This window comes from Ailuropoda melanoleuca, chromosome 2, assembly GCF_002007445.2.
Source record: "Ailuropoda melanoleuca isolate Jingjing chromosome 2, ASM200744v2, whole genome shotgun sequence".
In the NCBI taxonomy this organism is placed as follows: domain Eukaryota; kingdom Metazoa; phylum Chordata; class Mammalia; order Carnivora; family Ursidae; genus Ailuropoda; species Ailuropoda melanoleuca.
In genome coordinates, this window is record NC_048219.1 from 92,896,641 (window position 1) to 92,913,634 (window position 16,994).

The following is a 16,994-nucleotide window of genomic DNA, read 5'->3' on the forward strand; positions in this document are numbered from 1 at the left end:
GGTAAACAGACGACATCAGTGGAGCTGTTAGCAGCTGTAGGCCACTGGCCCAACTACCCAAGGCCCAGAAAAGCCTTAAGTCTGTCACTTATTTTGCAGCCTACAAGTATCTGGGGACTTATTATTTGGGCAGCTCAGTTCTAGGTGTGTTATTTTGTGTGTTACTACAAGTAGACACATAATAAATAGACTGAACAAATGAGCCACATTGACTTACAGGTGCTTGGCTGCCTAAGGCTTTCCACACATGTCTTTGCAAGTTTGAGTCAGCAGAATTGCATCTTGCTGTCCCTTCAGGGATTGCTCATGAATAGTGGAAACAGCAAATGGTTAAACCTGTAAAGTCTAAGGAACTACTTTCATATGACATAGTACACCGTTGGCCAGAACTCAAGGAAAGGCAGAAATATTTGGATATATTCTCTGTTTAAAAGAAAAGATTTTGTCCCTCAGGAATCCTTTTATTCCCATCTTTTAAAGTGCTGATTAGTCATCAAATTTGCACCTTAGAATCTACCAGTAGGGAAGGTTTTTCCAAATTTAAGTGCCAGTGTCTCACCTCAGAATGATTCAGCATTCTCAGAGATGGCACCTCATCCTGCCTTAAAAAACACGTAAGAAAATTTGAAATTCTTCTTTAATATATTTTCACATGTTTTGAACTAGAATGTTGAGTATGTTTATAAAGGAAAAACTTAAAAAATCAAGTATGTGTTCTGATTTTTTAATCATATCCACTCTTTCTCCTGAAAAGTAAAGTAGCAGATATCAAACAAAATAAATAAGATTCAAGTAGGGCATATTGAGAAGAGCAAATAGGAAAAACAAAAATATATTCAGGGCAAAAACAAGATTTTAAAAAACATCGCAAGGAACAAGAAAGAGAACATAGTCATGGAAACAAGGACATCAGTCAAAAAATAGTTTAAAAGGCTTCTTTCAGCTATGGCCATGCTCTTCCACAGTTCTAGTCAGGGAATATAGTAGAGTTTATGTTATATTAGATGGCATATAATGTCCTCACTGAGAATTCCTGTACTCCCCAGCTAAAGCCTCCCACTCGTGAACTACAGATTCTTTTCTTAATAGTGGTTTTCATTTCAAACCATAGTGTAGTTTTCTTTTGTTTTCTTTTATCTTAGGGTTCAATTAAGGACCAATTAAAAGCATACGGAGCCCTTACTGAGAACGTGACTAGGAAATACACCCGTCAGATTCTGGAGGGGGTACATTATTTGCACAGTAATATGATTGTTCATAGAGATATCAAAGGTAAGTAATGAGGTAATTTTATTTTAAGTACACAATTTTTTTGTGACTCTGAATGAAACAAGTGATATGATTAAGAAATTTAGCATTTAGGGGCACCTGGGTGGCACAGCGGTTAAGCGTCTGCCTTCGGCTCAGGGCGTGATCCCGGTGTTATGGGATCAAGCCCCACATCAGGCTCCTCCGCTATGAGCCTGCTTCTTCCTCTCCCACTCCCCCTGCTTGTGTTCCCTCTCTCGCTGGCTGTCTCTATCTCTGTCAAATAAATAAATAAAATCTTTAAAAAAAAAAAATTAGCATTTAGGGGCGCCTGGGTGGTGCAGGCGTTAAGCGTCTGCCTTCGACTCAGGGCATGATCCCGGCATTGCATTCCGGGATCGAGTCCCGCATCGGGCTCCTCCGCTGGGAGCCTGCTTCTTCCTCTCCCACTCCCCTGCTGTGTTCCCTCTCTCACTGGCTGTCTCTCTGTCACATAAATAAATAAAATCTTAAAAAAAAAAAAAAAAAGAAATTTAGCATTTAAATTACAACATCTAAATTACTACTTACTACACTTAGGAAACAATTCTGCTTTCTCACTGACACAGTCAATATTCTGATTAGTCCTGATGTTCACGTCTCCAAAGTGGGTAGCTCATCTGTGGGGGGTCCACAGAATCAGTCAAGTTCAAGTGATCATGAAAATGAGAATATGTTTTCATACATGGGACATAGGCATTGGAATATAGTGGTTAAGAGTAGGGTCCCTGAAATCAGCTGGCCTAATGCAAATTTGGGCTTTATCCATCACCTTGTGACCTTGGACAAGACACATAATCTCTCTATGCCTCAGTTCCTCATTTTTAAGGAGGATAATAATAGTGTCTAACTCATAGGGTTTTTGTAAGGATTAAACGAATTAGCGTATATAATATGCTTAAAACATTGTATTTGGAAAACTCTCAAAAACTTAGCTATGCCGATGACATACTTTATGTTGAGATCATTTTTAAAGCCATGGTAATGGGTGTCATTACCTAGGGAGAGAATAGGAAGAGGGAAGAAGACTGAGCTTTGATGAACTCCAACTCATTTAAACTCATTTTTTAAAACTCAGAAACTCGGCTGTTTTCGGGGAGCAGGTATGTAAGGGAAGTGCATGACGTGAGACAAAAGCAGTTGTCAGGGGTATTTCACATTTGAGAGTGCTTAACACTGGTACTGCAGAGCATACCCAGAGGTCCGATTCTGTAAACACTGGGCTGTGACCCACGTTTGAAGATCACTTTATTTCATCAGTAAGAATACATATGCGCACACATATACAGTTGACCCTTAAGCAACACCGATTTGAACTGTATGGGTCCACCTACTTATGGATTTTTTTTTTTATATAAAGTGCAGTACTGTAAATGTATTTTCCTTGTGACTTTCTTATTAACATTTTTTTTTAAAGATTTTATTTATTTATTTGACAGAGATAGAGACAGCTAGCGAGAGAGGGAACACAAGCAGGGGGAGTGGGAGAGGAAGAAGCAGGCTCATAGCAGAGGAGCCTGATGTGGGGCTCGAACCCATAACGCCGGGATCACGCACGCCCTGAGCCGAAGGCAGACGCTTAACCGCTGTGCCACCCAGGCGCCCCCTTATTAACATTTTCTTTTCCCTAGCTTACTTTATCATAAGAACATAGTATGTAATACATATAATATACAAAATATATGTTAAATGTATGTTATCAGTAAGGTTTCCAGTCCGCAGTAGGCTATTAGTAGTGTCACATCATAAATAGGGTCATATTCAAGCCAAAGAGAACATTTCTACCCAGTTTCTGGTGACAGAATAAAATCTGCTGCAGAATACCTGAGCCAGATCGCTTGTATGGAATGGAGCTTGCTAGTGAATCTGAGAAGATGCGGACATGGCTCATGATCTAAAAGAAATAGGAACCTTCACCTCAAGATCTGCCCAGCTTAGGCAGACCTCACTAGTCAAGTACAAAACCTGATAGCTTAAAGAACCACATAGGGAAATTGTTTGATTGTGAATTATTCTATTAGGAATAATCTCCATTTAAGCCAGTTTCTCTCTAGCTTTCATAATGAGAAAAGGTAAAGGAACTGAGGGCAGCAACCCCTTAGGGGGTCCTCTTCTAACCTTGCCATAAAGAATGATAAACAATTCTGGTAAACGAGTTTGGAAGCAAGCAGATTTAAAAGCATTGCACAATGGGCAAATAGATTTGTAAGAGAAAAACAAGATATAAAACTGGATATACAATATGATTTCAAGTTTGCAAAATTAAAGTATGACCTAGGAGAAGAATTTCCATATAATTAACAGTGATTATTTCCATATGGCAGGATGAGTGATGGTTGTTTTCTTTTGCATACTTTTTACTTTTTCTGTATTTCCCAGATTTTTATGATGTGCAATTTTTATTTTTACTTTTAATTTAGTTTTTTCATTGTGCAATTTTTAAATGGTGAGGGAAAAGGAAAGATGGTTGCTTTTAAAGTTTAAACCCATGAGGTTATAATGAAACTTAAGATAAAAACTAATTGATCGCTGTTGCTGGGGAACCAACTTATTTCATAATAGGGTTCCTTTACTCTGCTTTTGTGTTACAGACTATACTACGGAGGACTAAATACTAGATGAAAGGAAACTTATCTTTATAGAAGTATGTTGGCTAACAAATGAAAAAGGAATGATAGAATAGTACCATTTTGTAACCACTAAGGAATTAATAGATATAAGTACTAAATATGAATAGTTGCTGACATCAGTAAAACAGAGATAGTCCAGCATTATGTACTTCCTATTTGTAGAATAATACATCATCTGTGTAAGTAGTTTTGCCAAAGAAATTGGACCTGAATCTGATCAAGCCTCTAGATTCAGCTACTGAGTTATAGAACATATATAGGACAGATGAACATGTTAAATGACTCCTTGGGTTGGAGTCAGCAAGATCTAGACCATAAGAAAGCGATAGGAAACAGCTTAGATTCTTCATAAATTATAAAGAAAAAAAAAAGAGGGAACTCTAGATTAGGAAGGACGTATCAGTGAGTCTCAATGTATGGACTTTATTTGATTCTGATTTTTTTAAAAATGTTAAAAATAGTATATATTTAAAAATACTAAGGAGTTATTGTCCATTTTCTTAGGTGTGATGTTTATATTTTAAAAACATGTAGTAAACTCTTTGTTGATCATAATGTGTTGAATTTGCTTCAGATAATATGAGAGGGAGGAGGGGGTAGCTAGCAGTGTGTATGGTGGGGGAAGATTGTCCTGATGGTTGTTGGGTCTGGGTTATGGGTACATATACTATCCTGTCTGCTTTTGTATGTTTGAAAAGTCTCCTTAAAAGCTTACTTTTAATGTAGTTAAAATGAGCTTTAAAAAATTAGAAAGTTATTTTGCGAGCTTGGCTACACATTTTCTCTTCAGCCCTTCATATGAGTAGGCATTGGTTCACCACTGGTTTACCACTGGTGATTATTTCATGGCTATCCCAGTCTGTGACCTGCCCAGGACTATTCCTTCCCAGCTCATAGACAGAAAAAACTAGTCTGTTTGTTGTCCTTCCTTTGGCTAAATATTTTACAGACAATGGCTTTTTTTTTGACAGAATCTTTCTGTAAGCTTTGGATGGTGGGAGGTATTAAATAGGCAGTGTTTTTTTTTTGAGGGTCTGGTACCATGGCACACTTAGGCTTATGGCATGCAGAGAATGGATCCAGGACCCTCCCCTGGAGAGAGGCTTTGGGGAGCCATCGTTGACTAGGCTGAGGAATTTGCTGGGAGAACAGAAAGACAAAGTACAGAAGTCCATGATGGGGATGCACAGTCTACATTCTCTCTGTTCCATGATGCAGATTTTCTCTACTCTTCATTCTCCTTCTTAGAGGCCATTAAAAAAAAAAAAAGGATAAAAGGACAAATAAGGAGTTGGGTTTTTTTTTGAAATATGGTTAAGGTTATAGAAGACTTAAAAATGAGAATAAAAATAATTTATGTAAGACAAAACTAGCTTTATAATCCCAGAAGAAAGATTGAGTTCAAAAAATGATGAAAGGGAGAAGAGAGAATAAAAAAGAAATGAATCTAGATCTTGATTTCTGATACCATTCTCCACTAAAAGGAACCAGGGCTCTTTGGAGGAATGACTGATTCTAGGACTGTTGCAGGAAATATACAAGTTGAGCCTAGAGCATCTTTTCGTGCCAGAAAATAAGAAAACGCTTAAAAACCACCACCACAAAAAACCCAAACAAAACAAGAACACAGTGATTTAGGGTATGGCCAAGGGACACAGAAGCCAATACAAAGAGTTCCCAATGGCCAAAGCTGGAACAACTTGAGCAAAAAAATAAAGTCATATTTGATTATGACTCAGAGTCATATCCATGTGGTCATACTGATATAAATGAAAGGTTGAATGAATAAATGCAAGAGAGGAGACAAATGTCCCATGCAGAATAATCACAAATAATTTATGTAGCTACTCAGCCTGGAGCATAAATCCTCACACCTTGGAATATTACTCAGCTATCAAAAAGAACAATTTCTCAATATATGCTGCAACATGGACGGCACTGGAGGAGATAATGCTAAGTGAAATAAGTCAAGCAGTGAAAGACAATTATCATATGGTTTCTCTCATCTATGGAACATAACTAGGAAGATCGGTAGGGGAAGAAAGGGATAAAGAAGGGGGGGTAATCAGAAGGGAGAATGAAGCATGAGAGACTATGGACTCTGAGAAACAAACTGAGGGCTTCGGGGGGGGGGAATGGGATAGGCTGGTGATGGGTAGTAAGGAGCGCACATATTGCATGGTGCACTGGGTGTTATACGCAACTAATGAGTCATTGAACTTTACATCAGAAACCAGGGATGTACTGTATGGTGACTAACATAATATAATAAAAAATCATTAAAAAAAAAAACCTTCACACCTTGATTGTGGGCTGCGCATAGTGAACTTCTTCCAAAGAGTGCTGTAGGGAAGGGAGGGAAGAGTATCTCACAGTGGGGAGTTCAGCAAGCATTACCTCACACCTTGCAATCAAGGCCCGTTTGTAGTAAATAAAATTAAAAGTTTATTATAAAAGTAAATGAAATTTTAAAACAGAAAGCTGAGAGCTTACTTAGGAGAGATTTAAAATATAGGGAGAAATTGAGAAATAAAATTAGCATAAAACAAAATCCAATTCTAAGAAAAACTGTAAAATGTAAGATAACTAACATTAAATTACAGTAGAGGGGAAAGTGCTAGAAGTTGTTGATTATGAAGGTCCCACAGGAAGTTCCTGAGAAGCAGCTAGCTTCTCAGGGGAATAAGCTGCAAGATGGGCTTCTCGCTTTTTCACAGAGAAACTGGGGCAGAGAACCTACTGTTGCTTTCTGTATCCTTCTCCGAGCTTCACATTCTTAGCCCTTTTCTCCTTTATCTTCTTTGTCATCCTCACCTCCTACTGGCCCCAGTCCTTATCAGTGGGCAAACCTTCTTAGGTTCTAAAGTACACATAGCTGACTCTAAAAATTTAGTGTTTGTGCAATAAATCCTTAATGAGTCTTGGTTGTGTGACTGGCATTATGTCAGGTACTGTTGGGAAGACAAAAAGCCTAATTTTGGAGACAGACTGATGAGTCTGCTAAGTAATTCTTTGCCATTGTTTTTTTTTTTTTTTAAATTCCAGACAGCCAATAAAAGTAATGAATTGAGGATGTTTTCATATTTTTAGGTGCAAATATTCTGCGGGATTCAACAGGCAACGTCAAACTGGGAGATTTTGGGGCCAGCAAACGGCTTCAGACCATCTGTCTTTCAGGGACAGGGATGAAGTCTGTCACAGGCACACCATACTGGATGAGCCCCGAAGTAATTAGTGGAGAAGGCTATGGCAGAAAAGCAGATATCTGGTAGGTTTTGATGCTAGGTTTGCCTAAAAACACCTGCCTTCTTATGTAATTCCACCCAAAATGGAAATTACTGAGCCAGATTTAAATGACCTTTTGTACTTTTGAAATAGGGTGTCAGGATTACAAAGATTACTTTTGTTTTAATTTTGCTTCTTTGTGGCTTAGTAATTAGCTAAATAAATGGAGTTCTTGAACCTGTCTTCCTTTCTTTAGGAAAGATGTCATCTAAAACAAATTTCAGCATTAGAAAACTACCTTTAGTTCCCTGAAGAACTTTAAGAGTTATTAATCTCTTTTGTTAGTATCATGTAACTTGATTAATCTTTAATTGCTTAATAATTTTAAGTTAGAACATAAAATGGCTATTTCCTACTTCCTACCCAGAAACGTGTTTAATAGATACTCATTTTAGGCACCTGAAGGCAAACGGAATTTCTAATGTTTGTGTTCTTTGTAAGATGAAGACAAAAAATTATATTTAATGTCAAGTTAGAGAATTATATAAAGCAAATGTTATAAAATGAATAATGTTTTTTGCCTAACCATTTGAGTTAGTCCTTAAATTGTGGTTTATTTTCATTATTTTTATGTTTAAATTATAGTTTTATATAATTACAACCTTTTAATGAAACTTTAAACTTGAAATCAAGTTGTATTTCAATGTAAATAGACTTCAGTTCTGTTTTTCATGTTGTAGTTAAGTGGCTTTCCTTCATGATGATACTATTTGTGTAATTTTTTATTCCCCATAGGAGTGTGGGTTGTACTGTGGTGGAAATGCTAACTGAAAAGCCTCCTTGGGCGGAATTTGAAGCTATGGCTGCCATCTTTAAAATCGCCACTCAGCCAACAAACCCAAAGCTGCCACCTCATGTCTCAGACTATACTCGAGATTTCCTCAAACGGATCTTTATAGAGGCCAAACTGAGACCTTCAGCTGATGAACTGTTAAGGCACATGTTTGTGCATTATCACTAACAGCCAGTAACCTCTCCTGTGCCTCTACGCAGCTCCCATCAATTCATTCACCTTCTCTCTGACTGCACTTTTCTTTTTTATAAAAAAGAGAGATGGGAAGAAAAAAAGACAAGAGGGAAAGTATTTCTCTTGATTCTTGGTTAAATTGTTTAATAATAATAGTAACCTAAATTTTTTATATTTAATCTTTTTTTCCCCTTACAAGAACTTGAAACTCCTTTTTTTTTTTAATTTTTTATAATGTACTGATGTGGTTCAGAGAGATAAAGCACTTTAGTACATAGTTGCTCTTTTTAGTACAAATCATTTAGAATACCTAAGGATTGCAGAGTCTTTCCCCATGTCACTAACAGATTGGTGGTGTTGGGGAGACATGGAAAGCAAGGAGAAAAAAATGATGTATGATTTGTAGTTTTTAGTGATTAGTATTTAAAATAGGTCCTCATTTGTGAGGTTGAGCCCTAAACTTGAGTTTAGGGTAGGTACTCAACTTAAAGAATATAGGTTCCTTCTTATATCTGTATTCTTTAGATCCTAACCTCTGTCTACCAAGCTTTTTGCTCAGTAGGAATCTTGATAGAAAATATGAATCTCTAAGAGGTATGTTTATTTGTTAATCCTAACCAGTATAATAGGCAAATACACTATAATAGATCCATGTTACTGGAACCTATAAACCTTGAGGGATAGCTTTCTGCTTTAAAAAAAAAAAAAGTACTATTTCAGAGTAAAGCAGATATGGGAAGTCAGTGAGCAAATCCAAATTAAAAGGCAAAAAGAGATTACTCTAATTCAGTGTGTGGGCAGAAGAATCCACATTTGCCCGTTAATAGAAATAATGAAGAACTAAATGTTGTTTAGTATATTTTAAACTATGGTCTTTATTGGAGGGAGAAAGTCCCAAAATTAATGGAAAAGAGAAATAATCAAAATCATGTATACTACATTTTCCTATTTCTAGCTCCTGATTCTCCATAGATAACATTCTTTGGGAACTAAGAATTTAACTTGGAGTATCCACATGTTAAAGCTAGTGTTATAAGATAAAAATCCTTGTTCTTGGGATCACAGAATAGCTACCGTGTAAAACCGGTTCTCAAGTGTCGGGTAGGGATAATTTTGCTTTGCATTTGGCAATGCCTGGAGACAATATTTCATGTCACGACTAGAAGGATGCTAGTGGCACTGGGTAGTCTGAGGCCAGGGATGCCACCAAAAAACTACACTATACAAATACAGCATCCCCATTTGCCAACAAAGAATTATCCTGCCCAAAATGTCGAAAGTGCCGAAGTTGAGAACCTGATGCAAAGACCAGCCCCAGTTATAAACTGAAAATAGCCATTTACAGAGCAGGTTCCTTGCAAAAGGTAAATTTCAGAGAGAAAGTGATGTAATGCATAATAAAGGTTTTACAAGAGCAGATACCACTACTTCAAGTCAAGGGTGAACAGTCTCAACAAATATCAAATAGTAATCCTTTCCTTACCAGCTGTGTATTACACCCAAATCAGTAACTTCCACTGTAGAAAGAAAATGAATTTAAACATGGAGCCTATTAAACCCAGCCATCTGTATATATTCTTTCCTCAAAAATCAGTTCATAATTGTAGGAAAAGAAAAGCATATCAAAACAAAGTATTAACTACTTTATAGAAAGGTTTAAAACTGCCAAGTATTTCTAGTATAACATATCCACCAAAAGCAAGGACATCCAGTGGAAAGAGGCAGCTGGGAAACTCCCACTATCTCTAATGGACTTGTGCTACTGAAAAATATGAATAGTGGCAGTAATTTAGCTACTTGCATCTTGTTACAGCATATTAAAGCAAGTGCTAAGTACTTTACTTTTAAAGGTTAGGAAATAGTAGTCTTTCTGGAGGCCCCAAATGTGAAGCCTTTCATGGGATTCATAAGGGACTCTGGTATTTTATTTTCTGCTAAAAGGTATGCTCTTCTAGGGACTCTCTTAAAATACTTTGTTTCTGAAGTTAGGTAGATCTTGGTTTCCTGTATCAAGGTCCTATCTGGCATTTTCTGTAAGAATATATGAAATTCCACTAGGTAGTGTGAGAAAAAGTCAAAGCACAAATATGGTTGTCAAAGCTTCTCCCATACCTTTATAATCAAAGGAAGCAGCTTGCAAGGAAGAATATGAATTAGTGGCCCCTCCCCCTTGAAAATCAACTGCCAAATCTTTGCTATAAACATAGTCCCCAAGGATGTGGATCTATTATAATTTCTCTATCTTTTATGAGTGAAGGCATCTCTTCTGCTTGAGCAAGATCATGGTATCTGGACCAGTGGGCTTTTCCTTCATTCCTTTGTCTTGTGTGGTTTTGATTTCCTTTTAGCTTATTTTTGGTCTGCCAGGGTAACCAGCAGTGCAGAATATGAGACAAGTGTTCTTTAGAGAGAAATCTTGGGGGGCTGTGAAGCCCAAAGCAAAATCGTTTGCTTTTTCCAGTCTCTTTTTTCATCTCTAAATGCTATGGAAGATAAAACCACCTGAAAAGAAACTACTCCTTTAACACTGCTGCAGAAGACCTTTGTTTTATAAGAAAAATATGGGAAAGTATTGTTATTTATGTAAAGACTTAAAAATAGACTAATAGTTTACAGAATTATTATATAAAATGTGATGTGAATTTATTTCAAACAAATTGTAAAGGTACCAAAAATGACAATAAAAGTTAATATATATAGCAACTACTAGAACAAAAAAGCTTGAAGTGGGATGAGGTATGGAAGACCAAAAGTAAATTTTTAAAAAATTTTTGAAAGGAGACCCCTTTATTAGGGGCAGTTAAATATGACACTCCAATTTTTTTTCTTTCTAATGGTATGAATCAACAAATGAAATTTGAGCTTTTAAAAGTGACTCTAAATGTATTTTGTTTTTCAAATGCACAACTGATTCTTCTATACTGTAATGTTTCTTTGCTGAGGCTGGAAAATGGCCAGACTGCTGACTTTGTGCCTTTAAAATGCATTCTGCTTTGATAGTGGCAGACTTTTTGGTGCTGGAGAAGATTCACTAGCAGTCTTATATGTGCTTTTCAGGAAATATCTTTCTACTTAGGCCTTGAGAGATTCAAAATGGCATGACTTAGGCTTGGACCAAATATAAGATCTTTTACATTGCAAACAAACTGTATTGAATAAAAGGGTTGAAAAATATCATAATGACTAATGGAAATTTTGATGGTTGGTAATTCTTTAAAATGTATTTAAAAGTATACAGACTTTGAAATTTTCAGTATGACTATCTTGAAAATTTTTCAATTTTTCTCTTTTACAGAACATGTTTCTCTAACTTGAAAATGGTTAAAGACGATCGCCTTAGAAAGTTCTCAAAGGCAGTCAACCTTATATAATTTATAGAAGAGATTGAAATGTTAATGCACAGGCTGAAATGTAAAAGGAAAGTTAAAACTTATTTCAGAGTAAATTGAATTGGCTTTCACTTGAGAGAGCCATTATCTTATTCCCAATAGAAAGTACATTAAAAAGGTGTAATTATTACTTTTTTTTTTATAAGAGCTCTCTGCTGTTTTAGCTCTTACATATGTCAGGTCTGGTTTGTAGTACTTCTGAGATGGAGTTGTTATAAGATATGTGAAATCACTAAGAAAATCCAATCTGGATAGTTTATAGGGATGACCAAGCTTGGGTGCAAAAGCCAAGATGTTTGTCAGATGCAAACTCTTTGAGCCACAGCAGAGCTCTGTGGCAGTGGTTTCATTTGCGGCCTAGAGACCAATAGCTTATACAGAATCACCTGGTTGTCAGTCAAGTATAGGAATCTATCAATTTCTTTTAAAGAAGGTGAATCTTTTTCACTTGCTTATTCAATAATTGTGGCCTATTATGTCAGGTACGAGATTAACTTATCCTTGAGTAGGTCACAGTCTAGGAGGAACATGGGCAAACAGACTTATTTTATGGCATACCCTAACTCTGAAAGTTCAGCAGTGGTGTTTTAAAATGTTACTGTTTTTTATGAAATGAAGGGAAAGCAATTTTGGGCAATCATTGGCTGTTATAAACTAAAATGCCATTAACAGGGATTAAAAGTATCCCCAAATTGGAGGGACCCCATAGGTCAGGCGGCCTCTGTCTCAGGACTCCCCCTTATATAAAAGTCCAGCCCCTACTCAGTTCTAGTGGTGAGGGGCATATATCCCATAATGTAGTGAGATTTTTTTCCCCTGCTTTTTCTTTTAAAGGGAAAACATTTTTTTTTCATCTAAATTGTTAAAATGCCCAAAACATTTGATAGAAGTTGAATTCTTTCAACAGCGTTACATATGCTAGGATCAGGACAGTTTCTTGAGACCTTATTGTTATATTAAGTTTTGCCTTTTTACAAATGTAATGCTCATATTTATTTGAATTTTAAGATTGATTAAGTGTTAATGAAAAGCAATTTAATTGTTCATTTTTGGTAGTGCCTTTTTCTCTGTATGCCTTAATTTTATTTTATATCAATAATTCAAGTTACCCACCGCAGTGAAGGTTTTTCCAAAATCAATAGGCTTCAAGAGTTCATTTGGCCTTAGGACTGTATATTGGCCCATAAACCTTTCTTAATGCCTGCTTCCTCCTCCTACCCTTTTCTACCTCTTTCTGTTTTACATATATATATGTATATATGTCCATATTTTACATATATATATGTTCAAAGAGAAACATTAGCATTAGTCTGTGATAGACATGCTGCAGTCTCCGCTAGACGTGAATGCCTACAATAAGGATAGAAAGAGGTATTCTGATTCTAAAGAGACATAGCAAATTGTTTTCCAGTTTGGTAATTTGACTTTCAATCACATTGGCTGTCCAAATTCTTTGTATATCATGGTTCAGTTACAATTTTCATAGCAGAGCTAGAATGGTTAATTTTGCCCTAAAGAGGTCATTTAAATGGTTTACAAATGTTAAGGCAATGAGACTTAGGGCAATGTGCAAGGAATCCAGGGATAACAGTTCTGATCCTTACTTCTTAATTAACATTTTGACTAAAGCTCTAGCTTACTTTTCCGTGAAGAGAGAGATAATGTGTGTGTGCGCGTGTGTGTGCACGTGTGTGTGTATGGGAGTTGGGGCAGGGTGGGAGGGAAGGAAAGGATGAATATTCAATTAGATTAGTCTCTGTTCTTAGAAGAACAACTGAAATGTGTATGACCTACTGATGATGGATGAGTGTAATTGTCTTCGGGTAGGAACGCCAGCACATTTTCCACAAGTAGCTAGTACAAGTGATTGTTTAATAAAGGTATTTATTGTAAATTGCCAAGCTCTTGGTTGGTAAAAGTAGATTAAAATTGAATTTGTATGTGTGTATAATAGTGAGCTTATATATAATTCTGAAATAGAAAATAATTGATTTTGCATAGTTCTTAATGAGCTATTTGGAATAGAAATTCTTCCAGACATTATGAAAACAAGCTTCCTTAGCTTACCAAGTGTTCAAAAGGAAATTGTCTTATACCTCTTTTTGGTTGGCTAGGGGAGGCGTGCTGTGAAGCCACTGTTCCTACTTTATAGTTGTCTTTAGCTTTGCTTTGACTTCTGCCACAGTCTGGACAGGATGCTATAATAGGTATGGGAAGTATCAGGGCCAGCCATCTCTCCGTACTCCCCTTTCAGAGCTGTAGATGGTGATGAGCTTTCAGGGGAGTCTAGAGAATCTTGTTGGTGATAGTGAGAACGGACATGGTTCAGTTTCAGAAAGTTGAGGGAGGAGTCATAGTTGAAGAGAATAAATTTTTATTTGTTGCCTGTATACAGTCTCATATGTAATTCTTCATATTTTTCATAATTATGCAGTTAAATTGATTGTAATGTGATAGTTTTGTTAACAACAGCAAAGGCATTGAGTCAGTGAGTACTGTTATTCCCTATGCCTGATGACTCCTTGTTTGTATTTACAATCTGTATTATCAGAATCACTTTAAACCAAAGCTTTTATATTCCCTGCACACATAGCCAAAATGATTATCACTGTTACTTCTGCCCACCTGTAAGCTAATAGTATAAACATGTTAAAACAGGTACTTGTAGAATTTGTATCCCAATCTGTCCTTCAAGTAAAAAGACAGGTGCTCAGTGTTTGCATTTAGACATACAGAACTTCAACTATTATAGAACAACATAAACATTACAAATTTGAGCTTGTACTTGTGCCATAGATGCATATACATATACGTTGACATATGATGCCTCAGGTTGGTGGCATACTTTCTTCCTAGTGTCTTAACATTTATGAACTTGTGTTTGACTTGAGGGGCATTTTAGGAAAGCTGTGAAGAAAAGTAGGTTATGGGCTGATGTTTGCTTTGTGCCATGGACATTTTGGAACGTAAGGAAGAGCCTGTTCTCCAGTATACATGCAGAATTTGTCCCCAGATAAGGATTTCTGAGTCCCTTCATGCCAGTTGAGAACGGTAAAGTTTGTGACTATACTGAAAAGCACTTTTGTGTTCATTTATTTGTATATTTTTAGAATTAAAAAAAAAAAAACCAACACATGTAACTAGTGGTGATTTTAGCATAAGCATTACTTGGAGGGGAGAGATAAGTAAGAGAGTCACATCTTAAGCTCTATTAGATACTTAGGCTCCAAAGTGGATTTGACATATTCTCATTTTTCCAAAGACTTTTTTCCACCTGAAATAAGAAGAGAGGACTAGTGGAAACATTTGAGTTGGAAAGGCTTATGGGCAAAGGAAAGTGGGCCAAACCCTTGCAATATACCCTGTTCAAGTGCAAGTACAGTGTCTACGGATAAGAATACTTCTTTAAAAACAAACAGTTGTTTGTAGTACAATCTTAATTAGTAAGTAAAAAGTTTACATTTTTTCTATTGCTATTGGTTTTAAAATTTGCTACCCTGCATTCTGAAATATTATAAGAGTTAATACCAAAAATACTTTTAACGTCTGACATCTCTTACATTTCACATGGTTCTTTTTATTCAAATATCATTGTAAATAAAAGTAAACTTGGATAAATTTGAGAATAAACTTTTAATTGTTGCAAACTATGATTATCAATTTGTAAATTTACCCTTTGACCTAATGTACATTTTTTAATGTAGCCATTAAATTGTCTATATTTAATCTATTATATAGTTTCTCTCTGTAAACGTTTTTAATCTCAGTTGAATGCTGGGCAGTTTATAATTATGTACAAAGATGTTTTTTTCCTATCAGAGTTGACTTTTGCACATTTTTGGAAATGTTTAATTTGTACACTGATTTACTACTCTGACCAATAATTGTTGATGGGTGTATGAGTATCATGAATGCGTGCATTGAACTACTGTGTGTGTCTTTATGTTTTAACTTCTTTTCAGATGTAGCCATCAGTAACTGCACTGCTATTACTGACTTAAATGGACCTTCTTGCTTTTACAAAGTATACTTAACTATGGTTCTATCTTTGTTGAAGAACTCAGGAGTTCAACATCACTTTCTGATTTTATATGTATTCTAAAATCCATGACTAAGTTGAAAGTATGCTTGTAACTCTGCGTATCAGGGGATGTGTGTGTGGAGATGTCTTTGTCTGTCTGTAGGCACATGTATATATCCCAGTAATTTCTTATTTTAATTTCATTTCTACGTTTTTATGAACTTGTTTTATAAGGGTACTGTTTAGTTAGAATAATTAAATATATATAAAAGCTTTCTGAGAGATTATTTACTATATGAATATATTTTCAGCTGGCTGATCAAAAATATTTTTTTAATTTTGTTTTTAACCATTTAAAATGTATTTGTATTTCCAGAATTGGATGCAAATTTACTTAGATATCAACTAAAATACTCTTGCAAGGAAGGGCATTGAATTCTCTTCTGAGAATTCTGTGAAATGCAAATTAAGAGGAAAAATATGTTTTAAGACAGTAGCAAAAACACACTGTCCATTAAAATGGCCTTTGAATTATCAAAATATTGAAACTAAATTGTCTTGAAGAGATGTCAGGATTTTTTATATCTCCAATTGCTGTTGGCCTGTTTGAATATTTCCTATATTCTACCCTAAATATTTCAACTTTTAGTTTTTCTCTTACTGGGCAAAGTCAGACCGCATTTATAAAACAGTACATTGACATATTGTGATCTTTTGTAATTGACTATAAATTGGTTTAGAAATGTTTGAACATACATTGTTGTGTCTTTAGACCATACTGTGTATTTTAAGTAACTGGCAGAAAAAGAATTGGAAATTAAATTTCCAGTCTGACAATGTTATTGTACTTAAGGAAAACCTTGTTTTTAATATGCGGTACCACGTAAAAATTATTTGTATTAGGAATAAAGTCCACTATTGAAGTTGAATGTCACTAAGTGTATTATGTTACAAGGAGCTGGTATGATTAGAAAAACCTACCAGAAGCCAGATACAATGTGGTATGTGCCACATTTCATGCACATTTTGACTTTGTGTTCATTCAAAATTGTGCTTGTAAAAATGTATAAAATTTCTGAGTTTTACAATTTTTTGTACTTATTTTTTCTTGCTGGTAAATAGCTTTTTTTTTTTTTAAATCTAATGTGAAAGAAACCATGTTTATATTTTGTTAGTGATCAATGACTTTGTTTATATGGAAATTTGTATATTGTTGGCTCACATCTTTGTTTAGATTTATTGTGCATGAAGGCCTGCAATAATTAGCACAATGAAAATTGCTTTTTCTTACATGTTCATTTTTTTGAAAGATTGTGGTGCAAAGGCTTACTCTGAGTAACCTTCTGGACTTTGGAATGAATATAAATGAATGGCACTTTGAGTGTTAATAAAGCTGATATTTATTTCCACTGTGA

General features: G+C 35.6%; 1 protein-coding gene across 4 annotated transcripts in view; it reads left to right on the forward strand.

Moving 5' to 3' along the window:
• MAP3K2 (mitogen-activated protein kinase kinase kinase 2) overlaps positions 1 to 16,994 on the forward strand; it is a 76,548-nt gene extending 59,554 nt beyond the window's left edge. For all 4 annotated transcript variants that reach the window (XM_034654357.1, XM_034654359.1, XM_034654358.1 and 1 more), the window contains 3 exons: positions 1,143 to 1,272; positions 7,008 to 7,185; positions 7,938 to 16,994. In XM_034654357.1, the coding sequence (XP_034510248.1) occupies positions 1,143 to 1,272; positions 7,008 to 7,185; positions 7,938 to 8,163 (534 nt within the window). In that variant the 3' untranslated portion in view covers positions 8,164 to 16,994. The remainder of the gene's footprint in view (positions 1 to 1,142; positions 1,273 to 7,007; positions 7,186 to 7,937) is intronic.